At 54.9% G+C, this 24,583-nt stretch overlaps 1 protein-coding gene across 1 annotated transcript; it reads right to left on the bottom strand.

Annotated features, from left to right (window-relative positions):
- Positions 1–24,583, bottom strand: KANK2 (KN motif and ankyrin repeat domains 2). The gene is made up of 13 exons (XM_021705117.1): positions 24,525–24,583; positions 22,881–23,139; positions 21,818–21,932; positions 20,163–21,374; positions 9,494–9,661; positions 9,295–9,397; positions 8,065–8,304; positions 7,302–7,389; positions 6,499–6,718; positions 5,950–6,092; positions 4,370–4,570; positions 4,202–4,291; positions 1–2,098 (listed from the first exon to the last, which is right to left on the bottom strand). Exons 3-13 carry the CDS (start codon positions 21,852–21,854, stop codon positions 2,045–2,047), a joined length of 2,556 nt encoding a protein of 851 aa, XP_021560792.1. The 5' UTR covers positions 21,855–21,932; positions 22,881–23,139; positions 24,525–24,583; the 3' UTR covers positions 1–2,044.

Below are 24,583 nucleotides of genomic sequence, written 5' to 3'. Positions count from 1 at the left end.
GACGTTATCATAAGATAGCTTTATTAAATTCCTTTACCTTCTACAACACGATTACAAAAAGGAATACTTCATTTAAGTGTAATACTGTCTTTATGGACGTACCGTGGCCGGAAAGTGAAGTTAAAGGTCATGAATACACGTGAGAAGAGCACAGGGACAAAGGCGGGACATCCCTGGAGCCTCGCACACCAAGCCCCATGGGCAGGGGAAGGGAAAGCAGGGATAAATATGGACTTATCTGGGGGGGGGGGGCGGGGGATTGTCAATGAGCTGCTTCTAGGAGCTTAAAATAAACCTAACTGCTGGCTCTGGGGCCAGACACACAGGCACACAACTCTTGTACCACTTCTCAAAGCTGCCCCAAGTTGTGGCCTTCTGTCAGACATGAGCAGTTGTCCCCGGTCAGCTTTGGTTTTGTTTTCTCTCCGATTTACACACGTGTGCGCACGCACACACACACACAGACACACACGCAACCTAGGGTGTCTCCTTTGACCGTCCAAGCTCTTTTGTCTTCGGTACCTCCCTTCAGTCAAAAATCAAAGCAAGCCAGACGCCATCAAGCCAAGAAACCCACTTTTCTAGGAGAAAAGCCAGCGCCTCACTTTACTGAATGAACACGAGCACTCAGGGCCGTGGTTTGGCTTCAACCCTGGCGGCTGAGCTCAGAGAACTGGACGAGAGGGGACGGGACACCTATTAGCTGGGGACCTTACTCCCTGTCATAAGGCACTTCTCAAGGCTTCGAACCCATCCTCCATCCCTGGTTTGTTGTTGTTGTTGTTGTTGTTGTTGTTCACAAAAGGAAGGAACTGGAAAGAAAACTATGTTAAGGTTCTGGGGGACAAAACAGGCCATGAAGGAAACTGTGTCTGGCGAGCCCTATTTCCAGCAGGCTCTGTTCCAGGCAGCTCCGGAAGGCCTGTAGGTTGTTAAAAACACACACACACACACAAAACAAAAAAAAAAACAAACCCAGCTGGCCCTTGTTTGGTTTTCGGCAAAGCCCTGTCTCTTTAAGTTTGCACTGGGAACCCTCGGGGGCAGCCAACTTTTAATTGTGCACACATGGAGTTTTTGGAGCTTGCCCTATGCTTTGCTAGCAAGCGCATAGGCCCTTTCTCCGCCCCCCCGTTTGAGGAGAGAAATTCTGGAGTCTGGGGAGGCTGAGGACGGCCCAGTTACCAGGGTTCTAAACCCAGGGACTCAGCAGCTGCTCTGGGAACTGGATTCATTTCCTGCGTCCCCAGGTCTGAAAGATTTTCTAGGAAAATTAATATTTGCCAGGGCCTCCACGCAGGGAGGGGACGGGTTTCTGGGTGATTTTTTGATGTGAACTGCTCACACATCTCGGCTGCTGGGTTCTGAGCTCCCTTACTTGAAAGCAGAAGGAAGGACTCAGCTTCCTGCCCTGAGTGACAAGGACAGAATCCGTTTTGTGAAAAGACCAGAAGAAAATTCTCCCAAGAGAGGTCTTGCGGGGGGGTAGGGGGGGAGGAGTGGACAAAACACTATTATATAGCAGACAATTAAATGTGGGGTAGGCGGGGGGGGGGCGTTAAGCCACTCCAGACGTGACCCGTGCATAATAACATTCAGGATTAAAATGAAAATATGCGATTCCAGTGACTTTCAAAATTGGCAACAAGGAATATGATTCCCCCCCTCCCCCGATAATGACTCAAAATACAGTATTTTCCCTTTCACCCCGCTCCATCCATAATTGCCAGTTGATTGTTCTCCATGTTCTTCATAAACCCACGCCCCAGCCTTGGCCACTGGCGCCGATTTACGTAAGAATTTAGCTTCAGTCTGCACTGCGGCGGCTTTGAACTGGCCTACCCGGAAAAACCCGCTTTAAGCTGGAGTCTTGCTGCTGTCGGGGGGCTCCTCCTGGGAAGCGGAAGAAAAATCCACTTGCCTTTGAGACGTGGGCCTTGGTGAGTCTGCGTGGGGGCTGGCGAGGGAGGGGACAAGGGACGAGGGCCAGCTGGCTCTGGGGCTGGCTGGCCCCAAGCAGAGGTGCCCCTGGCCTCCCTCACAGCTACTCTTCGGCAGAGGATGACGCAGGACTTTCGTCATCGGACATCGGGGCAAACTGAAACAAGCAGAATTCTTTTGTTGGGCATCATTTCCAGTGCCTGCCAGGTGCCAACTAGGTTGGCTGGCCTCAGGGCTGAGGTGAGTGAACAACTGAACTTGGTCCCTTGGCCTCAAGGAGGCGATGTTCAGAGAAGCGCAGGGATGCTGAGGAGGATTTTCATCACAGATAAAGGATGGTTGGGGGGGGGGGGCGGGGGGGGGGGGGGGGAATGAGGTGGAGAGCAGGTAGTCAGGGCGGGAGGGGCTTCTGAGCTGAGTGACACTGAGGGATGGCGCTTTCTGGCAGAGGAAGTAACAAGTGCAAAGGCCCTGAGGCAGGAGCAGCGGAGAGGCTGAGCAGACTGAGCAAGGGGCAGAGGAAGAGAGTGGGGCGGGGGGGAGGTGAGGGTGCTCATGCAGGGCTTGGTGGGCTCTGGGGAGGACTTTGGTTTTTTCTCCAAGCAGGGTGACAGCTACAGCGGGCTGTGAGCTGAGGAGGGATATACCCTAACTCACGTGTTCACAGTGACTGACCTCTGCTTGCTGGGGGGGGGGGGGGGGGGGGGGGCAGGTACAGACTGGAGGCGGCAGTGAGGGTGGGAGCCAGGGTGGAGGCAGTAACAGTGGTCTAGGTAGACAATGATGGAGGACTGGGGTCTGGCCCTCAGGAGCCCCTGGGAGCGGGACCACACATCAGACAACAGCTCATCACCTGGCCCTATCACCCCCATCTTTCAGTTGAAGAAACTGAGGCCGAGCTGATCCCCAGGTGATGCCCTGAGCACAACAACTGAGTCCCAGGTGTCCAAACATTCTGGGGAATGAAGCTGGGAAAACCTAGAGCCTCAGTAAGAACCTGGAAGTCACGTGGGCGACGGAGGGCTTATCTCAGTGACCCTCGCTCTCCTGGACTATTTGGGGGGGCGGGTCACTGTGGTCAACACCTACCATGCCACCCTCGAGCCAGGCTGCAGACATGCCTCAGGGAGGCCAGGGCAAGGGCAAGGCAGAGTGAGGAGGAACGTGAGTTTCCTGCCCTAGGTCTGCAGACAGACGGCTCTCGGGGCCTCCCCCGTTCCTATCTGTGAGACTTTGGGCCGGGGGTGTAACTATTCTAAGCCTCAGTTTCCCCACCTGAAAAACGGAAAGGATAACAGTACTTTATGCAGCTGAATCAGGCTCTTGTGGAGGGTTCAAGAAATCATGGCTGAGAGGCACCTAGAGTACGGTCCCTCAGACTGGAAGAGCTTGTCTCCTCCGTCAGACAAGGGTATCGCTTTAGAGACCTATGAGGAGTGCCTCTGTCTCCCCCTTCAGACTGGAACGCCTCTCTCCTCCATCAGGCGCTTATGATACAGCAAGCATCAAAATTATCCTTCTCTTAGGCTTCCAGAGAGTGTTCTGCTAACAGGCATCATTTCTTAAAAACCCTGGTTTCTGTGCTCAAGTAAGAGCGATGCCGAGTTAGACGCAGTTTAGGTTTCTTTACAGGGAGACATCTCAAGGCCTTGAATATACACTGACATGCTTCGAGCAGAAGCCAAAGGCCTCACTGTGGCCCACAAGGGCCTGCATGATCTACGGTGTCACCTCCTTGCTCTCATCTCCCTGATGCTCCTCAAACACACCGAGCACGCTCCCGCCTCAGGGCCTTTGCAGGTTCCCTCTGCCTGGACAGCCACACAGCTCACTCCCCCACGTCTGCAGCACCTCCCCATCTCTCACTGTCCCCTCCTATCCTGTTTCAGATTTCTTTCCAGTAGTTACTATCACCTGGTCATGGTACACTGATTTGTATATTTTGTATCTGCCTGCTCTGTGGGGGCAGAAACCGTTTCCTCTTTGGTTCGGGGCTGTGGCCCCCAGGGTCTATCATGCAGCAGGTGCTCTGTAAATATTTCTCAAAATGAGTGGATGGTAATTAAGAGCCAGCCTTTGGAACCAGACAGGTCCAGGTTCAAATACTGTCATGTATTCTCAGCTGTCTGTGCCTCATTTCCTCACGGGGGCACCAGGAAGGTTCAACATGCATGGGCCCCATACGGCCCCAGCCCTTCCTAACCATCGGCCCCTCGAAGAGTGTCCCCCCTCCCCGCCCCCCGCCAGGGCTGACACTCACCGAGCACTTGATGTTCATGCGAGAGTACAGCATGGACGCGATTTCACTCTGCCCAGCGTCCAAGGCCACCATCAAAGCGGTGCTCCCGTCCTGTAAAGCATCCACTGCTATGACGAGCCCTGGGCGGTGCTCCCGCCCTCCCTGGGGCGCGCCGGGCCAGGGACTCACGCGGTCAGTGAGTGAGATGTCGCAGCTGGGCACAGCCAGCAGGAGGCCCGTGATCTCCTTGTGGCCGTGCTCACAGGCGCACATGAGAGCCGTGGAGCCGTCGTCATCCTGCTGGTTGACGTCCGCTTCACAGGCCAGCAGAGCTTTGACTACGTCCACCCGCCCGTGGCTGACGGCCAGCATCAGGGCGGTCTGCCCCGCCTGGGCAGGGCAAGGAACAGGGTTATGGACTACGCGGGGCCCCAGGGCATGATACCCTTGCTTGGAAACCTTCCGTGGCTCCCAAGTACTGTGATGGTAACAGTATCCCCACTCACTGGCCTCCTTCTAGATCTCAAACAATCCCTCCCACCACCGGGCCTTTGCACCTGCTGGTCCCTCCTCCTCCTCCTCCTCCTGTGTCCTTCTCATCCCTCACGTCTGGACTTAAATGTGTCCTCTTTGGGGAGGTGCGACTTGCCTACCCATTCCCATCCCCAACTAAAGCAGGTTCCTCACTCCCAGGTGTAATATAGATGTACACATTTACTGAGCTAAGATTTGTATACTTTTCCCATACGTTAGTTGAACCTCAGTAAAAATTAAATCAATGTTCATTAGTGGATGAACGGAAAAACAAACTACAGAATATCACTGAGCCTTAGAAGGGCATGAAGGACTGATGCACCCCACACAGTGGACGGACCTTGGAAATATTATGCTCACTGGAAGAAGCCAGACACAAAAAAACACATACTATGTGATTCTATTTATGTAAAATATCCAGAATTGGTATATCCATAGAGATAGAAAACAGACTGGTAGTTGCCAGGACCAAGTGGAGGGGGAATGGGGAGTGACTGCTAATGGCACAGTGCTTCCTTTTGGGGTGATAAGAATGTTCTAGAAATAGAGGTGATGATTGTACAACACTGTGAATGTACTAAATGCCACTGAATTGTATACTTTAAAAGGAATAATCTGGGGCGCCTGGGTGGCTCAGTTGGTTGAGTGTCTGCCTTCGGCTCAGGTCATGATCTCAGGTCATGAGATCGAGCTCTGCGTCAGGCTCTGGGCTGGGCATGGAGCCTGCTTAAGATTTGCTCCCTGAAAAAAAAAAAAAAAATTCTCCTTCTGCAACACCCCGCCCCGCACGTATGTGTGCTGTCTCTTAAAAAAATAGTAATAATTTTTTAAAAAAAGATTATCCTGGGGCGCCTGGGTCTGCCTTCTGCTCGGGTCATGATCTCAGGGTCCTGGGATCGAGCCCCGCATCGGGCTCCCTGCTCAGCGAGGAGCCTGCTTCTCCCTCTGCCACTCCCCCTTCTTGTGCTCATTTGCGCTCTCTCTGTCAAGGAAATAAATAGAATCTTTAAAAAAAAAATAATGGGGTTCTAAAGCTAGACCATGGGGGTTCAAATCCCACCTCCTCTAATCTGGCCTTGAGGAAATGGGTGCTTCTCTGAGCCTCGGCTCCCTTGTCTGTGGAGTGGGGATTCTCCCCCGGGGGCATGGAATAAGATCACATCTGGGCTTGGTGCACAGCCAGGACTTAGTCAGTGGGAAGGGCTGCCTGGGTCCGCAGCACGGACGGCCCGTACCTGGCTGGCTTTGGCATTGACGTTTCCGAGCCGGAAGAGCTGCAGGATGGTCTCGATGTCATCCTGGGTCTTCAGGGTAGCCAGGGCGGTGAGCATGATGGGGCTGTAGCCAGCACGGTTCTGCTTGTCCACCTGACACACACCTGGGAGGGGGGTGGACACTGGACCCTCAGACCCCAAAACTGGGGGAGCGCCCATGAGAACCAGGCAGCATCTCCCCCATCAGTGGCCAGATTCCTCCCTTCTCTCAGGCTGAGAGCCCCATTCTGCCCCAGCATCTCCACCTCCACTATCTTGCCCCATCAGATGAGGGACTTCGGGCCTTGGAGGGGAGCTGGAAGGTGTCCATGCTGTCCCTAAGGCCATGTCTGCCCTTTTCAGTACGCTGGGGCCTCGGGTGGGACCTGTACCTCCCTCTCACCAGACTGGGAGGCTGGCATGCTCCTCAGGAGACGAAGAGGGCAGCGTCTTCGCCATCGGACCACCAGACTGGGGGGGGCAGCCGGCCCCCCCGCCCGGGGCCCCCTGTCCCGCCCGCCCCCGGCTCACCACTGTCAAGCAGCTGCCGCACCACGGGGAAGTTGGCGTGAGACACAGAGTAGTGCAGAGCCGTGTTGCCGTTGCTGTCGGCGATGTTGACCACATAGTCCAGCAGGCGCGCCGACATGGCCCGGAAGGTGACCAGGTGGCGCCGCACGAGCTCGGGGTGTGCGTCGCTGCGACAGGCCAGGCGCAGCCATTCCTGCAGCACCGTCGTGTAGGCCACTTTCTGGCCACCGTGTGGGAGGGGAGGCCGTGAGGGCAGCAGCAGCCTGCTCCCCAGCGGCCCCCCACCCCGGACGAAGCCCCAGGTCGGGGAGTGTGGGTAGGGACACCCCCCGATCCTGAACCAGAGCCTGAAGGAGAAGCGTGGGCAGCCCTCCCCCGATGCGCCCCTTGCACTCAACAGCGTGGGCTCCCCGTCCCGGACAAGACAAGGGCTCTAAAGGGACTCCAGGCACCGCAGTCCCAGAGGTGCCCCCCACCCCGCCGAGGAAGGTGTGAGCATCTCCATCCTGGGCCCGTGGTCTTCAAAGGCAAGTACAGACCCCCGGAAAGAGAAATGTGGCAGCAACTTCCCTCAAGGCCCCAAAACAGCAGGAACCAGAGGTCAGGACTGTTGGCAGGCGACCATCCTCGGGGCCCCTCCCACCACCCTGGCCCCTCTCTCCAGGGCCCCTTCCCCGCCGCCCAAGCTCTCGGCTGGGATCCCAGAGTCCCTTCAAAGCCGGCACAGGGAGACACTGTGGCTGAGAAGCTGGGGTGGGGGTGGAAGAGAAGGAGGGGACCCCAGGCCCAGGGCCCCATCGTACCAGCTCCCGCTCAGTGAGGGCATTGGGGTTGTCCAGGTACTTTTCCAGGGCCAGGCAGGCTGAGATGAGGTCGGGGCTTAGCTCCATCCTGCCAGGGGCAGATAAGGGGGAAGTTTATCTTTTTTTTAAAAGATTTTATTTATTTATTTGACAGAGAGAGATAGTGAGAGAGGGAACACAAGCAGGGGGAGTGGAGGAGGGAGAAGCAGGCTTCCCGCTGAGCAGGGAGCCCGATGCGGGGCTCAATCCCAGGACACCAGGATCATGACCTGAGCTGAAGGCAGATGCTTAACGACTGAGCCACCCAGGTGCCCTGGGGGAAGTTTATTTTCAGAGCACTCGCTGCAGCCTCCCGGGTGACCCCAGACATGGGGAGCAGACAGAGCCCAAGAGAAAGTGGACATACAGGCTAAAGTTTATTCCAAGCGGGCAGTGGTGGATAGAAAATTGTTGCCCGAGGGCAGATTTTTCACCAGGGGGGGAAGGTAGGTGTGGCGTATGTCCCAAAGACAGTGGGTGGCTTAAGGACAAACTTTGCTTGTCCCTTAAATTTTAACCCCAACAGCCCAAACTGCCCTCATCAGGCCCTTTATCAAAGCCTGCAGACCTTCGGATGGCCAGAAGGAGAAAGTGCTGGTTCGCTAATTCAGACTAAGGTGTGCGCGACTGATGGCAGGTTCCCTCAGAGGGCGTGAATGGTGAGATCTGAGGCAGGGGTCACCCACCTCACCCCGTCTGAGTTCATCCCATACAGAAAACTGACCGGATCTCCTCCTCTGCATTTGCTCCTGACGCGCCCTCCGCCACGGGCGCCTGCTGAGACTCCCGAGATAGCTGGCTCTCCTCCTGGCTACTCCTGGCCACCGCCGTCCCCGAGGGCCTGAGCTGGGGGGCTTCGGCCACACTTGGAACCTTCTCCTTTGGCTCTGGGGCCTCACTCTCCGTGCTCTCGTTGTCCGAAAAGTTCTCTGCTGTGCTAGAGTCCTCAGATGAGGACTCGTACCTGGGAAGGAAGGACGGGTGGAGTGAGGAGACACAGCAGATGGGACAGGACATGGGCTCTGACCGCTTGACCTCTCTGGGCCTGGATTTCCCCATCTGTTAAATGGGAATAATGGCAGTATCAGCCTCACAGGGCCGTGGGGATGTGCCTTACAGCACCTGGCACACAGTAAGCGCTCAATAAACACTAGCTAGCACTGTGATCGTGCTCGGGGTGGGTGGGGGGACAAATCCTGCTCTCACCCTCTACTCTTCAGTACCTTGTCTCCCTTGGCCCCGTATGCAGGTCTAACTGCATCAGACCCTCACCCCACTGCAAACAGGTTCCTCTTGTGCTTCTTGCTGCCTCTGGACAAAGTCTAAGCTTTGGGCCCGGCATTCAAAGTCCCCAGATCATCCCTGTCTACCACTCCTACTCCTTATGGCTCTTGCTTCTCACGTGTGTTGCTTCCTCCTCCCACCTCTGAGCCTTTGCACCGGGCGTGCCCTCCCAACCCCCACTCTTCACTCTGCTGTCTCCTGCTCATCCTGCAGCACACTCGTCCCCTCCTTCAGTGTCTTCCCTGGGGACATCATTGCCTCCCCCCACCGTGCACTGCCCGAGTGTCCCCATCCCCCATCACCGCTCCAACCACACTGGGTCTGAACTGCGCGCCAGTGCCCGAGGCCCCACTGGACTGGGAGCTCCATCCAGGTAGGAAGCCGAGCCCGGCACCTTCCGAGGACTAGCACAGACCAATGGCACAGCACAGGCTTGGGAGTCTGACCACCGGGGCCAACTCCCAGTCGCCGTGTGAGCTCCAGCAAGGCATCTGGCCCCGGAGTGCCTCAGTGTCCCAACTGTCTACTGCGCCTTGCTTAAAGGAGTGAATCAAAGTAAGGGGCCTAGGCCAGGGTGCATTCTTGGACATGAACAAACCAAGGAACAATCAGGAGGGTAGAAGCTGAGGAAAGGGTGGGAGCGTGGGGTGGGGTGGGGGGCTCCTCTCACCCGCCATTGACCCCCACAAACTGCAGGCTCCTCCGGTGGGCCGCGGGGTCTGCGGACTCCTCTCTGCGCTTTATGATGGACCGCACGCCTGCTGGGGGCTCAGCTGGGGGGACAGGTGGTGTCGTAAGAATCTCCCAAAGCCAGACCCTATGCCCAGGCCTCCAGGGCCCCGTCCCCCTCGGCGGCCACACTCACTCACCTGCACTCCCCGCCTCCTCTGACTTGCATGAGGCTGCCTGCCTGGTGGGCTCCGTGTTAGCAGCCTCACGGGCGCCCATTCCACCCGCGTTCTTCTCAGGCTGTGCCAGATGGGTCACTGCCACTCCTGGGGGTGATGAGGATGACTCTGCCAGAGCCTGTGGGAGCCCTGCAGGGGCAGGAAGAGAGGTGCTCACCGTAACAACGTGGGTCACATACCCCGGGCCAGGCGCTCGGAGGGCTGAGGCTTGTGTTGCTTCGTCAAATCTTCCCAGCCCGTGAGATTCTGATTGTTACAGATAAGGAAACTGAGGCACAGAGGGTTGCCTGAGGTCACCCTCACCCTCTGAGCAGCAGAATGTGATTCCAGCAGCCTGCGCTGGCAGCTGATCAGGGAAGGGAAGAAGACACTATGACTACAATCCTGGCTTGTGACCACCCCCAACACCACACTGAGTGTTATCTGGAAATAAGGTTTGATCACAGCCAAGAGTCCCCATCATGGTAGGGACTCAACTCTTCCATGAACAAGCTGTGTGACCTCAGGTAAGTCACTTAACCTCTCTGTGCCTCACGAGAATGACATCTCCTCCTTCATGGCGTTGTTGTGCAGACTGAAGACAGCAACATGGGGGGAAAGGGCTTAGAACAGCGCCTGGACATCAACAGTGCTCGAGGATCATTTGTTAAGAGAGCTGGAAGCACTATTTAGATAAGATTTACTAGTATTTTAACAAAAGCAAGGTTGTGTTTGGATATCACAGCTCCCTTCTTCTGAACTTTAAGCAGGTAACACTTTAACAATCAGGAAAAATAAATAATAAGGGCTATTAGAAAATAAATGTTTTTTAAGATTTTATTGATTTTTTTGAGACAAAGTGAGCAAGAGAGAGCACGGGCAGGGGAAGAGGGAGAGGGAGAAGGAGACTTCCCGCTGAACAGGGAGCCTGATGCGGGACTCAATCCCAGGACCCTGGGATCATGACCTGGGCCGCAGGCAGACATTTATTTTATTTATTTTCTTAAAAGATTTTCTTTATTTTTGACAGAGAGAGAGAGTGTACAAGCAGGGGAAGAAGCAGGCAGAGGGAAAGGGGGAAGCACGCTCCCCGCCCAGCAGGGAGCCCGATGTGGGGCTCGATCCCAGGACCCTGGGATCATGACCTGAGCCGAAGGCAGACGCTTAACCGTCTGAGCCACCCAGGCGCCCCCCGAAGGCAGACATTTAACCGACTGAGCCACCCAGGGGCCCTGGAAAATAAAAATTAAAACCCAGGTAAGGGTGCCAGAGTGGCTCGTTCAGTTAAGCGTCTGATTCTTGGTTTCAGCTCAGGTCATGATCTTGGGGTCATGGGATCGAGACTCGGATCAGGATCTGTGCTCAGTGCAGTCTGCTTGAGATTCTCTCTCTCCCTCTGCCCCTCCCACCCCACTCATAGGGACGCACGCGTGTGCATGTTGGCTCTCTCCTTCTCTCTCTCAAATAAATAAATAAAATCTTAAAAAAACAAACAACCCATCCAGGTAGATTTTCAGTTTGGGAAAATGAAAATGTTCTGGAAATGGACGGTGGGGATGGTCACGCAACAATGTGCATGTGCTTAGTGCCCCTGAACTGGACACTTTAAAATGGTTAAGATGGGGGCGGGGCGCTTGGCTGGCTCAGTCGGTGGAGCATGTGACTCTTGATCTCAGGGTCATGAGTTAAAGCCCCACGTTAGGCATGGAGCCTACTGAAAAAAATAATAAAAATAAAATAAAATAAAATGCTTAAGATGGTAAGTCTTATATTATGCATACGTTATCACAATTTGAAAAAACCACCCAGGTTGGGCAGAGGACAAAGGTGACTCAGTGGGCAGTAGGTCCCAAGGGTGCCCACTGCCCATGTGGGAGTGAGGGCAGCAGGGAGCTCCAAGCCTGGATCACCAGCCTGGGAGCCAGGAACAGAAGTGCCACCGTGAGCAGCTGTCCTCATCTCAGAACCTGCTCAGGTTCCCCCAGGCCACGTGTGGCTTCTGTGTCCCTGCTTCCCCAGGACGTCTCATTTCTACCCCTGGCCACGGGCTCTGCAGACCAATTCCTTTCAATTCCTTTTAACAGTTACAACTTTTTTTTGACAGGCACAGTGATTACTTCCTCAAGTCCACGACCACTCAGAGTTAAGAGCAGAGAGTCAGCAGTCAGCACAAGCAAAGCGTGAAGAACACATGAGACACAGCCACAAATGGGTCTGACGGCGCCCAGCCCAGGGTGTGGCCGGGTCTGGCCGCTTCCAGGGCCGCAACCCGAGCCCCTGTGGGGAACAAAACACACACTGGGGTTTTTATGTGAGTCTTTTTTTTCAGATTTTATTTATTTGACAGAGAGACACACAGCGAGAGAGGGAACACAAGCAGGGGGAGTGGGAGAGGGAGAAGCAGGCTTCCCGCCGAGCAGGGAGTCTGATGCGGGGCTCGATCCCTGGACCCTGGGACCATGACTCGAGCTGAAGGCAGACACCCAATGACTGAGCCACCCAGGCGCTCCTATGTGAATCTCCTGATTTCTTTTTTTAAACTCTGTCAATAAATTCACACCCAACAAACAAAATCACTTCGTGGCCAAGTGGGATGTGTCAGGAGGCAGATGGGCCAGTTCACCGTCTCAGTGATTGGCCCCAAACTCCAGACTCCTGATTTCAATGCCGGGGAGGGTCAAAATAAATCAGGTGAGACAACATTTTGCGCAGTGAAAGCAGCCGGTCACAAAAGGACAAATACTGCAGGATTCCACTTCTGTGAGGTCCTTAGAGGGGTCACATTCACAGAGACAGGAAGTGGATGGTGGGTGCCAGGAGCCGGGGGAGGGAACAGGGAGTCAGTGTTTAACTCAGACAGTTTCAGTTTGGGAAGATGGAAAAGTTCTGGGGATGGATGCTGGGGATGGCTGCACAACAGTGTGAATGTGCTTTAGGCCACCGGACACTCGAAAATGGGTCACATGCTAAGTTTAATGTTATGTGTATTTTACCACAATTTTTTAAAAGTAGAGGAAAGGGCGCCTGGGTGGCTCAGTCGTTAAGCATCTGCCTTCGGCTCAGGTCATGATCCCAGGGTCCTGGGATCCAGCCCTGCATCAGGCTCTCTGCTCTGCGGGAAGCCTGCTTTTCCCTCTCCCACTCCCCCTGCTTGTGTTCCCTCTCTTGCTGTCTCTCTCTCTGTTGAAAAATAAATAAAATCTTTAAAAAATAAAAAATAAAATAAAATAAAAGTGGAGGGGAAAAAAAAGGAAATAGAGCAGCCCCATAGCCCATTCTGCCCCAAGGGAAAAGCAGGCCAAATGGGGCAAAATGATACCACAATTTACATGGGGGAACTGAAGTCCACAACCAGCTAAGACAACTTTACAAAAAAGGGCACAGATGGGGAACCTGGCTGAGGAGAGAGTAAAACATTCCAAATGGCCACAATGGCCCAAGAGCAGGCACTGCTGAGGGAAGAAAGGGGCCAAAGGATCAAAGGCGAGAAGGCCAGGCCCAGGCCCCAGCTGAGGAAGCTGGGGTTAAGACCAAGGGGTTTCCACAGATTGGTGGGAAAGTTGGTCTCTGGGGTGTGATGCTGGGAAAAGCAGCTTACTCGACCCAAGGAAAAAAAAAAATCAAGCTAGGTCCCTACCTCACACCTTAACACAAAAACTCTGAAGGATCAATGTAGCTACCAGAAGCTACAAAGCTACAGGAAGAAAATGTAACAGAATATTGGGGACCTCAGGAAGGCGAAAGATTCCTTTAAAAAAATTCCTCAAAAATGGGGCGCCTCGGTGGCTCAGTCAGTTAAGTGTCTGACTCTTGATTTTAGCTCGGGTCATGATCCCAGGGTTGTGAGATCAAGCCCAGAATCAGGCTCTGCACTGAGCATGGAGCCTGCTTAAAATTCTCTTTATCCCTCTCCCTATTCCCCACGCTCTCCGTCTCTCTAAAAACAAATAAACGAACCTCAAACCACATATGAAAAATACAAGATGATCTCACTTACATGTAGAATTGGAAAAAAAACAAACTCCTAGATGCAGAGAACAGAGCGGTGGTTTCCAGAGGCAGGGGGTGAGGAAATGGGAGAAGGGGGTCAAAAGGTAGGAATTTCCAGTTATGAGATAAATAAAGCCTGGAGATGTCCTGTCTAGCATGGGGACTATAGCTGATAATGCTGTATTGTACATTTGTAAGTTGCTAAGAGAGTAGACCTTAAACATTCTCATCACAAGAAAGTCTGTAACTCTGAGCTGACAAATGTTAACTAAACTTACTGCGGTCATCATTTTGCAATATATACAAATATCATTATTTGTATACCTTGAATAGGTACAATGCTACATGCCAATTATACCTCAAAACCTGAAAAAAATTGAAAATTAACAAAAGAAGAAAAGAAAAATACGACGGATTTAACTGTATCTGACATGAAGATTTCTACTTGATTAAAAAAAAAAAAACAAAAACAGGGGCGCCTGGGTGGCTCAGTTGTTCGGCGTCTGCCTTCAGCTCAGGTCATGATCCCAGGGTCCGGGGATCGAGCCCCACGTCGGGCTCCCTGCTCAGCGGGAAAGCTGCTTCTCCCTCTCCCTCTGCTTCTCCCCCTGCTTGTGCTCTCTCTCTCTTTGTCTCAAATGAATAAATAAAAATCTTTAAAAAAAAATTAAAAATAAAATAAAAATAAAAATAAGCAAAAACAAAAACAACCCTCATAGACAAAGTTAAATGAGGGGCGCCCGGGTGGCTCAGTCGTTAAGCGTCTGCCCTCGGCTGAGGTCATGATCCCAGAGTCATGGGATCGAGCCCCATGTCGGCCTCCCTGCTCAGCTGGAAGCCTGCTTCTCCCCCTCCCCCTGCTTGTGTTCCCTCTCTCACTGTCTCTTTGTCAAATAAATAAATAAACTCGTAAAAAAAAAAAAAGGTAAATGATAAAAGAATGCACATTATGGGAAGATACTCACAATGCCAAAAATGGCCAAGGGATTATCTTCTAGAACAAGGCTTAACAAACTTTTTCTGTAAGGGACCAGACAATAAATATTCTCAGTTATGTGAGCCATAAGGGTCTCAGCGGCAAAAGCAGCCCTGGACAGTATGCAAATTAATGGGCGTGGCCGAGTCATGATAAATTTGAATTTCATATAATTTTACTCATGTCACAAAATGTTGTTCTTCTTTTCATGTTGTTTAACCATTTAAAAACATAAAAACCATTCTTAGCTTTCGAGCCTATAAAAACAGGCAGTGGGCTGGATTTGGCCCAAAGGCTGTAGTTTGCCAACCTTGATTCTGGAATATGCCAGAACTTCTCAAAATTGTCTGAGGAAAAAAGGACAGAGGCTACGAATAAGTGATTCACAGAAGAATCTTACTAAACATGGATGGTGATGCCCAATCTCACCAAAAAAAATCAAAGAAACGCACATTAAAACGCGGAGATACCACTTTCCGCCAGTGTCGGATGGGCAAAACATGAGACAAAACTTTGTGCCGGTGGGTATGTGGGGAAATGGGCACCTCGGATCCAAGCGTGGCTGGTGGGAGTGTGGACAGGCAGAGTTTTCCCAGAAAGGATCAGACAAAACGTGGAGTGAAGTGGTGAATTCCCTGCGATTCAGCAACCCCAGGGGAGGTGATACTTGAAGACAGCGCCGTCACTGCTCATGGCCCCCAGGAGCTGGAAGGCACACAAGTGCCCACCGACGGGGCACGGAAAAGAAAAGTGTAGCACGCCCCTAGGGCAGAAGGCGACGCAGTCATCATAAGTGACAAGCCCGAGGTACCAGCATCAGGATGCAGAGTTCAAAAAGAGTGTACAGAGAGAAAAAAAAAAAAAACAGCAAGATTTCTTCTTCGGAAATCACAATACCATTTTAGGAAGTCAAGCATGCACAGAGCATATTTTTCAAGGACACTGAAATGTCTAAATAAGCTTTTGGAAGGTGGATTGCGAGGAATGGTATTACATGGGCTGGGGGGGCGGGGAGAGTGAATGGCATAGGGCAGGGGTTGTCCAACTACGGGCCGTGGGCACGATTTTTGCATTTTTGATGGTTGGAAAAAAACAAAGAAGAATGCTATCTGGGACATGTGAAAATTATATGAAATCGGGGCGCCTGGGTGGCTCAGTCGTTAAGCAGCTGCCTTCAGCTCAGGTCATGATCCCAGGGTCCTGGGATCGAGCCCCGCATCGGGCCCCCCTGCTCAGCAGGAAGCCTGCTTCTCCCTCTCCCACTCCCCCCTGCTCAAGTTCCCTCTCTCGCTGTGTCTCTCTCTGTCAAATAAATAAATAAAACCTTTAAAAAAAAAAGGAAATTACATGAAATTGAATTTCACGCAGCCCCACTCGTCCCTTTACATATTGTCCACGCTTACACGCTACACAGGCAGAACCGAGGCACTAAACTCATCAAAATGCATACATTAAATATGCAAAAAATATGTTCACATATTATAATAAAGCTTAAAAAAAAAAAAGAACCAAGCTGAACTGAGCCGTAGCAACAAAGACGATATGACCCTCAGCACTGAGGGTGGAAGGTGAAGGTGGAAAAAGAATCAAGTAAAACGAGAGGGCTGGCGTGCACAGACCGTCGGAGCTGGTCGCTGTGAGCTGAAGAATTTAGATGAACTAGGTTTGGACCTTCTTCGGGCCAAAAGACTTTTTTTTTTTTTAAGATTTTATTTATTTATTTGACAGAGAGAGACACAGTGAAAGAAGGAACACAAGCAGGGGGAGTGGGAGAGGGAGAAGCAGGCTTCCCGCCGAGCAGGGAGTCCGATGCGGGGCTCGATCCCAGGACCCTGGGATCACGACCTGAGCCGAAAGCAGACGCCCAATGACTGAGCCACCCAGGCGCCCCACCAAAAGACATTTTTAAAAATGTAAACCACTCAGCCACCCAGTGTGGGAAGGGAGTGAGGCCACAGGGGAATAAAGCAAGTTGGCAACAGACGTCATGGGCCTCAAAAATGGTCTTCCAGGGGCGCCTGGGTGGCTCAGTTGGTGAAGCATCTGCCTTCGGCTCAGGTCATGATCCTGGGGTCCTGGGATCAAGCCCCACATCAGGCTCCCTGCTGCTCAACGGGGGAGCCTGCTTCTCCCTCTCCCTCTGCCCCTCTCCCCTGCTTGTGCTCTCTCGCTGTCAAATAAATAAATAAAACCTTAAAAAAAAAATGGTTTTCCAGAAACGTGTCCTGAGAAAACAGAAGACGTGAGGGGTTTCTGCAGGACGAAGTCCGCGTGGCACGGATGACAGCAGAGACCGATGTGGCTGTTCAGTAAATAAGGCATCCCAGGAATTTTTAATGACGAGAAGAAATGTCTCTGGGATCATGTTAAATCCAAGAAACCAAAGGCGTAGTTTGAATCCTGGCCTCATGAACAGTGGGCAACCACCCTAGGCCTCCGTTTCCTCATCTGTAAAATGGGGATGAAAACACTGCCCGCTGCATCCGCATCCGGGTGGCTTGGGGAGGTGAGTTAAAATATGAAAAGAGCATCTAAAAATGCCCTGGCCCCTTGGTGAGGCTGCCTAACTGCTTTTCAAAGTCAAGTAACGCAAAACAATGCTTTCCATCAGCATCAGTTCCTTGTTGCCAGGCTTGAAAAATACGTATTATTTTCTGCATTAAAAATTTCGGAAGGAAAGAAGAAGTGCTGACAACAGCTGCGTCTGGGCGGTGATGGGTTTACTGGGGTTTTGCTTTGTGTTCCAGATTTTTCTGTTACTTCCCAAATTTTCCACAAAGAATATGAATTGCTGTCAGAGGAATATGTTTCGAAAGGGAGCAGAGGACATTTCAAAGCCCTGGAGCCCCCACGGATGTACATGCCCAGCTGCCCCTTCTCCCAGTCATCCCGCTGAGGCGGTGCCTTTGGAAGGTGGGCGGTGGGGGTGGGGGGCCCTGGTGAGGTGCCCAGGCCTCTGCCTGCCCCACCCACCCTCGTCAGCCTGAGGGGAAGGCTGCTTCTCACCCTCCCTGCCCTTCGGCTGCAGTGAGGGAATTCTAGATGGCAGAGAAGGCCTCCTTGCCGCCTCCTCCTCCAGGGAGTACTCCCAGATCCACCCATCAAGCTGGCTGACCTGAACACATGGTTGGAACGCTTGTCAAGTTCTGTACTCTCTAATTTCATTTTTCACAGTGCTTCTCCCCAGTCTACAAGCCCTACAGGACCCACCTCTGATGCTCTGCTACCTCTAGACCTTGCTTCTCCGGCCTCATCCTATTCCAGCTGGTTCCACACCTTGATGTGCGCAAGGCAACTCCTCACTTCGGGACCTTTGTCCCTGCTGTGAACACTCTTCTTCCCACCTCTGTGCCACCTGCCTGCCTCTTCTCTTTCACGTCTTGGTTCAAAGAGCCAACAGCCTGACGCCACACCGAACACTCGATAGAAACTGACGCATTAAACCTCACACTGATCTGGTGACACTGGGCTGTCAGGACCCCCGATTTGCAAATGAGGCACACAGAGGTCAAGTAACTGGCTCAAGGGCACAGAACTAGGAAACAGCGAAATCAGAATTGGAACCCAGACCCACCACCCCATCCAACTGCTGCCTGCCCCATGCCCCCGTTTTATCTGCTTCAAACACGTATTCTCTGAAATGGTATTTCTTCACTTACTATGGGGCTTCACGTGTTTATGGCACGGACTCTGTCTATCTTGTTCACAGCTGCGTCCCCAGTGCCTAGAAGAGTCTGGCACATAGCAGACATTCAGTAAAAGTATGCTGAATGAAAAGACACTAAAATGAACTGGCACACTCCGGTTCTGCCCAAGCAGAGCCGAGACTGGGGCTGGCTGCAGCAAGAAGGAATTAAGTGAGACACAAGGAAGAACTCGGGGGGGCAGCAGCCTGCACAGAGTGGGAACATCACTATGTCTGTGTGTCCCACAGGCAGGCAGCCCCATGGCCGCCCTAGGTGGCATGTCTGGAATGAAGGCTGCCTCTCAGAAATCCCAAGGCTGAGCCGGGCAGGGCCCTTGGCTGGGGGCCAGAGTCAAAGGGCCGGGAGTTTGTGATGGACACAGAACAGAGGAGTGGTGTCCGGAGCTGGCCAGGAACAACACGGAAAAGCAAGAAAACACAGCTGGGTCCCCACCCTCCAGCTTGTGCTCTCGGGTCCCGCCATGGGGCTCTGACATTCGAGACTGGGTTGAGGGCCTGAGCTGCACCTTTGAGCCCTCTGTAGGTTCAGGCTGACCTTGGTCTAGATCCTGGCTCAGCCACCTCCTGGCTGTGGCCCAGGGCCAGTACAACTTTTCCCTGAGCCTCAGTTTCCCCAGCTATAAGCAGAATCGGCCTGAAAATTATCAAAAGCAGCAACAAGCAGGGATTGAGGGTTCACTGTGCGCATTAATTCACACGAGTCCTGGGGCGGGGGGGGACTATCGCTATGCCACTTACAGATAGGGAAGCTGAGGCTCAGAGACGCGAAGTCCCTCTAGGGCTGCATCAAGATGTAGAACTTGAACCCAGGTGGCTTGATTATAAAGCCCCATACTCTTTAGCATTCCACGAGTGAAACCCTTAGCATAGCACCTGCACTAGGCTAGCGCTTGATAAAGAACAACTGTCATTAGGGGCACCTGGGTGGCTCAGTCGGTTAAGCGTCTGCCTTCGGCTCAGGTCATGATCCCAGGGTCCTGGGATCAAGCCCCGCATCGGGCTCCCTGCTCAGCAGGGAGCCTGCTTCTCCCTCTCCCTCACTCCCCCTGCTTGTGTTCCTGCTCTCGCTATCTCTCTCTCTCTCTGTCAAATAAATAAATAAAATCTTTAAAAAAAAAAAAAAAAAGAACAACTGTCATTACGTGAATCATTCCGACAGCTTCTCCCAGGAGCCCAAGGGTAGCAGCGGTGGGGCAACTGTCATTTTGCAGATCCCACATCCTCTTTCCTGGCATACAGACTCAGCACTTCTGCCAGGGGGACACCTCTCTGTTCCCTCAAAGGCCACCGGACTTGGGTGAGGCTCCTCTACCCCCAGGATCTGGAGTCGGGCAGTGAGGGACACCGTGATTGGCTCTGTGATGGGTACGTGACTGCCACCGGCCAATGAGGGGTACCCCTGGGAGTTTTTTATGGGCACTATTTGGACTGAGAGGCTCCCTTTCCACTGAGATGGAAGGACAGATGTCTGGAGTGGTGGGGCCACTTTCACTCACCTGAGAAAGACAACTCCAAGGCGCACAGAAGTCAGAGATCCTTGATGATATTGGAGCACCTAGATCCAGCTATACCTAAAGTTGTGACTAAGTTACATGAACAATACGTTTCCTTTTCCTCGCCTAAACTGCTCTGAAGTTGGTTTCTGCCATTTTCTGAATAAATGGGGTGGGTTTTTGGCCCAACGAACCAACAGTCTTAGGGACCCTCCCTTAAACCCTCAAAAACCTCCTGTTTTCTGGATACTTACCACATACTAGATATGAAAACGCACACTTAATCAGATACCTGATTTTTCTGCATGCCTCCCTACAGCACAGAATCAGTGGTAGAACTGTCCCCTTTTTTGCAGGTGAAGAGACGAGAGGCTCTGAGAGCCAGAGTGGTTGGTCTGCTGGAAGGCCAGGGCTGGGGCTACACCCTGGCATTCAGAGGAACAAAGAGGACCTCTCCACCATCCTCCCCTGTCCACTATGGCTCACCTGTTGTCCCATCACAGCTTCGTTCCGTGATGCTGATCTTTTTCACCAGGTGGACGTTGCCAGTGGGCGCAGTGGATGCTGGGAACGCTGTCTCTACCACCTCATGGCTGCGGAACACAGCAGGGCTCTCGACCCTTCCAGACGTCGCCAGGGACCGCAGCCCTGTCCCATAGGGCTCCAGACTCTGGGCCCGCTGTGCAGGGGCCCCGGCAGCTGTACTGGCCACCACCTCCACCTCCCGAGGGCCCTCTACCACCCGGACAGTGTCCACGCGGATGGGGCTGTCTGGTGGTGGCCGGGGCCGGGGCGGGGGGTCAGCCTGCCGGGCCTGAGCTGCCTGCAGCTCCCGGAGGGTTTTCTTGAGCTGGGTCTCCAGCACGGCGACCTGAGCAGCAAGGGCTGCTTCCCCGTCGGGCATCCCCAAGTCCCGCTCCCGGACCCAGGTGCCCACGCTCCGGGTCTCGAGAGTCACCGGGTCCTCGGGGGTCTCTGGGAGGTCCAGGCAGAGCTCGCTTCGGCCCCGGGCCCCTGTGGGATGGCCCAGGAATTTCTGGCTCTTGAGCTGTACTGTGAGCTGCCGTTTCTCCTCCTGCAGCACAGAGAGCTTCACCTGGAGCACGGGGATCAGCTTCACCTGCTCCTCCAGCTGCCGCAGCTTCCGCAGGGCACCTGCCATCTGTTCCCGCACGTGGGCCAGGTGCCCGGCGCTGGGAGGCACAGGTGTGGACAGTCCCGAGCCCCGTGGCGTCGGGGGTGGCAGCCCCACGCCCACCAAGGAGCTGGTGGAGCCTGCCGCGCTGGGGGTCAGGGAGCCCAAGCCAGTGGGCGCAGCTGCCTGGTCCTCCAGGCGGCGACGGGCGTCCAGCAGCGTGCGCTCCACGCGCGGGTTGAAGCCGGCTCGGGTCTCCAGGGCACCGTACTGCGGGTAGAAGCCACGGCCACAGTAGGAATAGGCCGAGTGGCGGCTGTCCCCACTGGCATTAGAGCACAGAGACTCGGTGGATGTCCACCAGGAGCCAGGACCTCGGGGCAGTGAGCCGAGGCGCGGCCGGCGCTGCACGGCGACTCGCCGGAGCGTGTGGCCTTTCTCGATGTCATCCACGTACTTGAGAAAGTCCAGGTCGAGGCGGTAGCCATAGGGCGTCTCCACGGAGTACGGCGGGTCAGGCTCCCTGGCAGGGAAGGCGGGTGGGGAGGCTGGGCCAGGGGTCCCTGGGGTGTGAAGAAAGACCAGGGCCTCTGAACACTGCTGTCCCCTCCTCAGGGTGAAGACTCACATCCCTGGGAGAGTCTAGGTTTATTTGCCCAAGGGATGGGAGCCCACTGGGTGCTCAACCGTGACTCCAGTCTCAAGGCAAGGCCCTGTCCCCCCCTCAGAAACCCTCAGGGCAGGCCTGTGCCTACTCCCTCAACACCCCCAGCACAGGGACCTGTGTCTCTACTCAGACCAGCCCCTTTCCCTGAAAGACTGTCTCCCCCATCAGACCCTCCAGGGCAGAGCCAAAAGGTCCTCATTCAGGCCCTCCGGGCAGGGCTGTATTCTACCCTCAACAACCCCCCCCACACCTCCTCCTCCCTGGCCTCTACCCCTGAGGCGGGGCCATATCTTTCTCCCAGACTCCAAGGCAGGGCCCCTTCTTTCTGAGACCCCTGACCTGGGAAGGGGGCTGGCACGTGCAGGACTTGGGCCATCCTCTGGTCTACAGATGCTCCTCAAGAGTCACCTGGGGCCTATGACTCAGATCACCTGCAGCACAGGCTGAGGCGTACCTGGGGAGAGAGGATATTGGAGCCTGGAGTCAGGAGGAGTTCTGCAGGGGGAGGGGATGTGGCCACCCCTCCCCCACAACTGTCCCCCTCCCAACCCCCCCCCACCTTCCCCGAGTCCGGGACCCTCTTATAGGAATACACCCGGCCTGGCTTGTGGAAAGGGGTGGGGGGGAGGGCCCCTGAGGCCTGGAACAAAGAAACCAAACCTCACGGCCCGCCTGCACATCTGTCCAGCCCCTGGACAGGCTCCAGCTGCTCCCACAGCCCCGCCTCCACAAGGCCCTGGCCGGGGGGCCCCAAGCCCGACAGGCCCCACCCTTCCTGCACCCCTCCTCTCAGCCCAGGCCAGAAGCTGGCTACAGGGACAGATTGGGGCTGAGGTGGGCAGGGGGCTGGGGCACTAAGTGGGGGACAGTCTTCCTGCAAAGATCCGAGAACACGGAGACACAGGCACAAGGAGAGATGGAGCTCAGGGTAGGGGACCCCAAAGCAGAGCGGGGTCAGGCTAGCCAGAGTGGGGGGGGTAGGGAAAGTTGAGGGGAGGCAGTGAGGAGCAAAGCCTTTCCTCTTTATGGAAACAATTTTCTCTAAAAATAAACAGTTTTGCTGCCGGGCTACACGAGAACTTCCTGCCCCCCCAGGATGCGTCCGGCTCAGGGGCGCAGCAGGGATAGAAGGCCGGGAGGTGGCCAGGGAAGTCATGGGGGTGGGGGGGGGAGGAAGTAAGAGAGGGTGCCTGGAGGCTGCAAAAGGGAGGGACAATCAAAGCCTCTCACTAACCCCTCCTCAGCCCTGGAGGCCAGCCAGGACCCTTTTGTCCCCACCACTCAGCCTGAGCTTGGCCAGTCCTTTCTGCTGTCTGACCTCTAACTACCCTGCTCCAGAGGCCCCATCCCATCCCACCAAGGAGGACCCTTTCTGGCCTATGGGTGCCAGGGCAGTGGGTACCTGGGAGGATGGGCCAAGCGGGGCACCTGCCGGGCATGAAGGCGAGGCTGGGGCTCCAGGGGCGGCCAAGCTTGTCCTCTTCTCACAACCTGCTTGCCTCTTGCTTAGTCTCTCCACGTCTCTCCGAGTCTCTCCACATCCGTCTGTATCTCGATCCACTTCTCTCTCCCTCTCTTTCCACGTCTCTGTCTTTCAACGCCTGGAGCACAGTCACCAATTGTATGAAGTTCGGTTTTCCATCTGCTTGGAGGTTCACCCCCTACACACCAAGGAGGTAATCAAAAGTATTTTCTGGAGACCTGAGAGAGACTGGTGGCAGGAAGCAGAATTGGAATAGCCTGTGGGGGCCCCTGGAGGTGAAAAGCGGTGGGGCGAATAATGGTGATAAGTGTAATAATCACCCCAGCCGCTCATTTGATCACAACATTCCCATCAGGCGCACGGTTACTGCCCTGTTTTGGAGACAGAGAAATGTCCAATGACTTGCCCAGGGTCACGAGAGGAGGAAGAGGCCGGGTGTGGACTTGAACCTAAGCCTGGCAGATTCCCCACTGCCAGGGCCACACCACCCTCACCCCCAACTCCACATCCCTCTGCCCATTTCCCAGACACAGAGACTGAGGTCTGAGAGAGTCCAGTCATCTGACCACCCTCTATGTGCGAGGATGACTCCAGGTCTAGAAAGCAGATGGAGGTGGGGAGTGTGGTGGCTGAAGCCCCTCTCCCTGTATGGGACCCCTGGGGTACAGAAAAGGAAACACCGGGTAGGAGAGAGATGGAGAAAAAGGGAGGCGAGACGCTCCCAGAGGGGACAGGTAAGGGGGCGCGGGGTCCCGGGCGGGCCCGAATGTCCGGCGGGGTCTCCCTGAAGCCCCCCTGCCAACCAAACCCGGACGTCTCTGGGGTCTCCCCGCCCCAAAGATGGGGGCAAGAGTGACCCCGCCCCGTGCAGGGAGGGGGCGGGGCCTGCGGGGTCCCCGGCTAATGGCAAACAGCTGCCGCTCCCCATGCCGGCCCAACCGCCAGGCCGAGGCCCAGCCCGGCCGGACGCCCGGACGCCTTCCCGCCGTCTGGGGCCTGGCTCGGCTCGGCCACGGAGGAGGGCGAGGGGGGGCAGAGCGGGGGTAGAGAGGTAGAGAGGAGGACCGAGGTGGGGGAAAGAGGCAGAGGGAGGGCAATGATGCGGGAAAGGGGCAGGGCGAGAAGTACAGATGGAGGAGGATGGGGCCGGGGGGAGAAGTAGGGATGGGGTCAAAGACGGGGGAGGGAGGGACAGAGACACGGGGAACGAGACACTGAAAGTCCGGAAAGTTTGGACCTAGACGGTGGAGTTGGAGGCAGCGGCTCGTAGAGAACGGCGAGGTCGCGCCCCGGGATTGGGGGTGGGTGGGGTGGGGACCACGCTCGAACCCCGGACCGGACTCGAACCCCGACCCAGCCTCGGGTCCTACTCGCCTCGCGCGCTCCGGCAGCCGCAGTCCCTGCGTCCCGCCGCCCGTGCGTCCTCCGCGCGCCACCGCCCGGCCGCCCGGCCCTCGGCGGTGGCTCCGCCCCCGCCCTGCCCGCTCCGGGCCGGCCCCGCCCCCAGGCGCCCGCCCCCCCCGGGCAGCCGTGGAGGGGGATGCCGGGAGAACGCGATCGCACCTGGACCGCAGGTGTGCGTCTGTGTATGTGCTCGCGCGCGCGCAAGGGGTCCGGTGTCG

The sequence above is a fragment of the Neomonachus schauinslandi genome, chromosome 1 (assembly GCF_002201575.2).
Source record: "Neomonachus schauinslandi chromosome 1, ASM220157v2, whole genome shotgun sequence".
NCBI lineage: Eukaryota > Metazoa > Chordata > Mammalia > Carnivora > Phocidae > Neomonachus > Neomonachus schauinslandi.
This window is presented reverse-complemented; position numbering and strand designations above follow the sequence as displayed.

What these genes read in the sequence shown, in the direction of transcription:
- KANK2 (XM_021705117.1), bottom strand. Translation starts at nt 21,854, where the DNA reads ATGGCCCAAGTCCTGCACGTGCCAGCCCCCTTCCCAG. An exon ending in CGTGCCAGCCCCCTTCCCAG is followed by an intron (nt 21,375 to 21,817) that starts GTCAGGGGTCTC and finishes TTCACACCCCAG; the next exon opens with GGACCCCTGGCCCAGCCTCC. An exon ending in CCCTCACTGAGCGGGAGCTG is followed by an intron (nt 6,719 to 7,301) that starts GTACGATGGGGC and finishes CACGGTGGCCAG; the next exon opens with AAAGTGGCCTACACGACGGT.